The 4,742-nt window shown below is 47.0% G+C and overlaps 1 protein-coding gene across 1 annotated transcript; it reads left to right on the forward strand.

Moving 5' to 3' along the window:
- Nucleotides 1-2,436: 2,436 nt before the first annotated feature.
- Nucleotides 2,437-4,483, forward strand: LOC101643284 (disintegrin and metalloproteinase domain-containing protein 12-like). Its single transcript, XM_013004727.1, is given in 3 exon segments — nt 2,437-2,746; nt 2,749-4,076; nt 4,079-4,483. Coding segments are annotated over 3 exon segments (2,043 nt in total).
- The last annotated feature ends 259 nt before the right edge of the window (nt 4,484-4,742 follow it).

The following is a 4,742-nucleotide window of genomic DNA, read 5'->3' on the forward strand; positions in this document are numbered from 1 at the left end:
CCTAAAATAGGAGAAACAAAATGTAAACAGATAGTCAGGTTTAGGAAAGATGTATTAAGAGGAAATTAGTTGCAATTATCAGGCTGAGTTTCAGGGTTCGATGGTTATATTAGGAAGGAAAAGGAGATGGTAATGCCCATGAGATAGCTGCACTTCTTGAAGAGCTGTATCATGTTAAAGAGAGGGAGTTAGGTGTTGGATTTTAGTGAAAAGTTTGGTTGCCACGTGTCTTATTCTTTGCAATAGGAGAGGGAATTCAGGACTTTGAAATAAATGAAAAAATCTTGTTTCTATTGAGAGCACATTGTTAGGTTTAGATAAATAGTCCAGGAGACATCATGGTATACTATAATATTTTTCTAAAAGTGATTTAATATACTTAGCTTCCTCCAAAATCAGTCTTGGTATTGAGAAGGGTAGATACTGATTACAAACTAGTATGAACCAAACAAATTTTCTAAACTCAGCCTATCTTCGACATTCTGAGGAACAAAATCATGGAAGAAAACATCAGTAGTTTTCTAAGATTCAGTCATCAACTGAAAGAGGAGAGCTTGACTAATGTTCACTAACCATACTTTATTCACCAGTTTGAGATTATTTTTAAAAATATAACATTTCTTCTATCTACAGAGCAGCTTATACTGCATTATCTTCATGGGTGCTTATTTTTTCAAAAACATTTTAGACTATATCTGTGTGCTACAAATGAAACTATTTTCTGGTTCATGGATGGTCATGATTATTATGTTTTCTTTATATTAACCAATCTCGCTTAATCACTTTGTTTTTTGAAAGGGACCTATATTTTCAGGGTGCATGGCGAATCTATAGACTCCAACCACCAGGCATCTCTTCTGAGCTCTTTTTCCCCATGAAAATCCCAGTAGCACTTTGTTTTTATATACTAAGCCTCTGTTTGTTTGTTTAGAGTTCTAGTATATAAAGTTAAATTCAAAATACTAATGCTAATTAGACATTATAGGTAACATAATTGCGTCTTAGTTTATTAAGGAAACAGATATCCTCAATTAATAACAACAATCAAGAATATCACAGATAGGGTTCATAACCTTACAGTGCCAGACTTGTACGAAAATTAAGATTTTTCATAATTTTCCATCCATATAATTGTAGTGTGCATAAAAATCAGTCCCTTTCCTTACATTTCTCTTAATCCCACTATTTTTAAATCCTGAAAATCATTCAAACTCTGAGTTGATTCCAACTCAGAGAAGCCCAGTTGGCAGAGGTAGAATTGCCGTTCTGGGTTTCGAACACTGTTCAAGTCATCTGCGAGGAGACAGCCGCGCCTTCCTTCTGCCGCGAAGCAGGGCCTCGGAATCGCTGCCCTTGGGGTTAGCAGCTCAGTGCATAGCTCACATCACCAAGAGGACTCATTTCTGAAACACAGGCCTTTTTATTTAGGTAAAAAGATCAATGAACTCAGTAATTTATATCCAGTAATTTCATTCTGCCAAACGTCATGCAACATTTATATAAATATATGTGAGTTCCCATGTGCATAAATATGTACCTAAAAGTGTGTAACATCATTTTTAAAAGAATTAACTATTTTCCGTGAGTAAGCAAGTACTATACTTAGAGATATGCAGTCACCAACGGCACGCAGCAAGGCGTTGCCATGGTGTCATGCTCCTCTATTTCATAGACTGTTCGCAACACCTGCTCTAATTGTTGTCCTTAACTCCAGATGCTTCGGTCTGTGGGGAAAAATAACTGGTATGCTGACATCAAAGAGTTGACAAACAGCAACTACAGAGGATCGCTGGGGCGTCTGCCTTTGTTTGGGTCGTGACTAACTGGGGGGAGCAGCTTGAAGAGAAAATTGGATTTCTCTTGGACTATTCAGTCTCACCATTTTTTTCTCCTTCAAGGCCTTTCTCCAGCATGTTGTCTACTGTCCGGTATGTACTCTTTCCAGAAGTGTCCTGTATGAAATAGACCAAATAGGATCTCATATGAGCCTGGGTACTAAATCTTGATAGACAGAACTCATAGTAAAGAAATGGGCTGCAAGATATGCTTTATTATCAGGTGTCACAATGGAGACCAATCGTTATGATCTTATTAGTAAGAACTAAATTAGTAAAAATATTATCCGGTATACCCCATAGCAGTACTAGATTTATTATTTTTGCACTGGAGCAAGCAGAATAGGAGGGCCATAAAATAGACAAATAATCATAATGCAGAGAGAAAAGAGCACTCGTGACATTTAAAGGTTCAAATAGAGAGAGACTATTGGAATAGGGACTTTCAAATAAAAACAGAAGGTATCATTCATATCTTTAATTTTAAAGAAGCAACTATTTTGCCATTTTTATTTAAAATGACCAACAGAGAAAAACATTAAAATACTGACAATTCTATCACTCAGAAAACCACCACCAAATTTTAGTCCATAAATTTAACATGAAAACGAGTGAGAAGTGTTTTCAGGAAAAAGTTAAGCAGCGATTAATCGAGATCGCGAATCACGTTGACAAGTTTTACAGAGCCCTGAACATCCGCATTGTGCTGGTGGCGGTGGAGGTGTGGACCGACATTGACAAGTGCTCCATAAGCCAGGACCCCTTCACCAGCCTGCACGAGTTCCTGGACTGGAGAAAGATGAGGCTCCTGCACCGACGAGCCCACGACAATGCCCAGCTCGTCAGTGGGGTGCATTTCCAAGGGACCACCATTGGCATGGCGCCCATCATGAGCATGTGTACTGCCGAGCAGTCATGGACCATTCGGACAGCCCCGTGGGGGCGGCCGTGACCCTGGCACACGAGCTGGTGCACAATTTCGGGATGAACCACAACACGCTGGAGAGGGGCTGTAACTGCAAGACGGCTGCGGAGACCTGGGGCTGCATCATGAACCCTTCGACCGGATACCCGTTTCCCATGGTGTTCAGCAGCTGCAGCCGGCGGGACCTGGAGAACAGTCCGGAGAAAGGCATGGGAATGTGCCTCTTCAACCTGGCGGAAGTGAAGCAGTCCTTGGGGGGCCAGAAGTGTGGCAATGGCTACATGGAGGAAGGGGAGGAGTGCGACTGTGGGGAGCCAGAGGAGTGCACAAACAGCTGCTGCAACGCCACCACCTGCACCCTGAGGCCAGAAGCTGTGTGTGCACATGGGCTGTGCTGCCAGGACTGCCAGCTGAAGCCGGCAGGGACGGCATGCCAGGCCCCCAGCAACGCCTGCGACCTTCCGGAGTTCTGCACAGGGACCGGTCCTCACTGACCACCCAACGTCTACCTGCACGACGGCCATGCGTGCTAGGGGCTAGATGGCTACTGCTACAATGGTATCTGCCAGACTCATGAGCAGCAGTGTGTCACGCTCTGGGGACCAGGTGCTAATCCTGCCCCTGGGATCTGCTTTGAGAGGGTCAACTCAGCCGGTGACCCCTACGGCAACTGTGGCAAAGACTCCCGAAGCTCCTTCGCCAAATGTGTCATGAGAGACGCCAAGTGTGGCAAAATTCAGTGCCAAGGTGGTGCCAGCCGGCCAGTCATTGTTACCAATGCCGTTTCCATAGAAACGAACATCCCGCTGCAGGAAGAAGGACGGATTCTCTGCGGGGGGACCCATGCCTACCTCGAGGATGACATGCCAGACCCAGGGCTGGCGCAGGCTGGCACAAAGTGTGCGGATGGAAAAATATGCCTCAACCGCCACTGCCAAAACATCAGTGTCTTTGGGGTCCATGAGTGTGCGGCCCAGTGCCACGGCAGAGGGGTGTGCAACAACCGGAACCACTGCCACTGTGAGACCCACTGGGCCCCTCCCTTCTGCGACAAGTTTGGCTTTGGAGGCAGCACTGACAGCGGCCCCACCCGACTAGCAGGTCGCCACAGCCTGCCCATTGGAGTCCTGGTGGCCACCTTGTGCCTTCTCGCTGCCGGGTCTGTGGTCTACCTCAAGAGGGAAACTCTGATACAGGTGCTGTTTACAAACAAGAAAAACAACATTGAGAAACCGAGGTGTGTGCGGACGCCCCGGTCCAGCAGCGGCGCCCCACCTCCACAGGCTTGCCACCCCCAACTGAGCAAAGGCCCGACAGGGGGAAGCCACCTCCTGCCTGCACTCCGAAGGGCCACCCCAGAAGACTGCTGCACTGCCGGCACATTAACATCAGCAGCCCCCTCAAAGCCATCGATGCTCCTCTGCCATCCAGTTAACCTCCGCGAGTGCTCCCATCCCACCACCAGGCTCCACAGGCCCTCGGCATCCCTGCCAGACCCCTGCCCACCAACACTGTGCTCCAGCAGGCCCAGGGAACCTGGAAGCCACAGCCTCCTCAGAAGCCTTTGCCAGCAGATCCTGTGACCAAGACGACACTACTCAGCAGTGCCTCTGTAAAGACGCCCAGACAGCCAGGCTCCGGGCTCTGCCAGGCTCCTCTCAGAACTGCTTCGAAGCGCCCCCAGCTGGTACCCAATCCCGCCTGCGCCGTTTACATCAAGTGAGGAAGAGGCTGGCCGAGCCCCGGCTCCCACAGCGAAGACAAAAAGTTTGCACTATCCCTGCCACTCCGCTGGGAGTGCCGGTTCCCGGGGTGGGGTGGGGGGTTTGTATCGATGTGTAGGATTTCAGACTCGGTGTGTTGCTGTCCTATGGTGCTCTGTGTTCTTGCTCAGATACTTGTAAATTATTAATTTATGCTTAAAAAAACAACAAACCCAAAACATCCAAATCAAACTCACTACCAGTTTGTCAGTGCTAACA

Source organism: Echinops telfairi, unplaced genomic scaffold (genome assembly GCF_000313985.2).
Source record: "Echinops telfairi isolate 266 unplaced genomic scaffold, ASM31398v2 ScPeMD7_7400;HRSCAF=8409, whole genome shotgun sequence".
Lineage (NCBI taxonomy): Eukaryota > Metazoa > Chordata > Mammalia > Afrosoricida > Tenrecidae > Echinops > Echinops telfairi.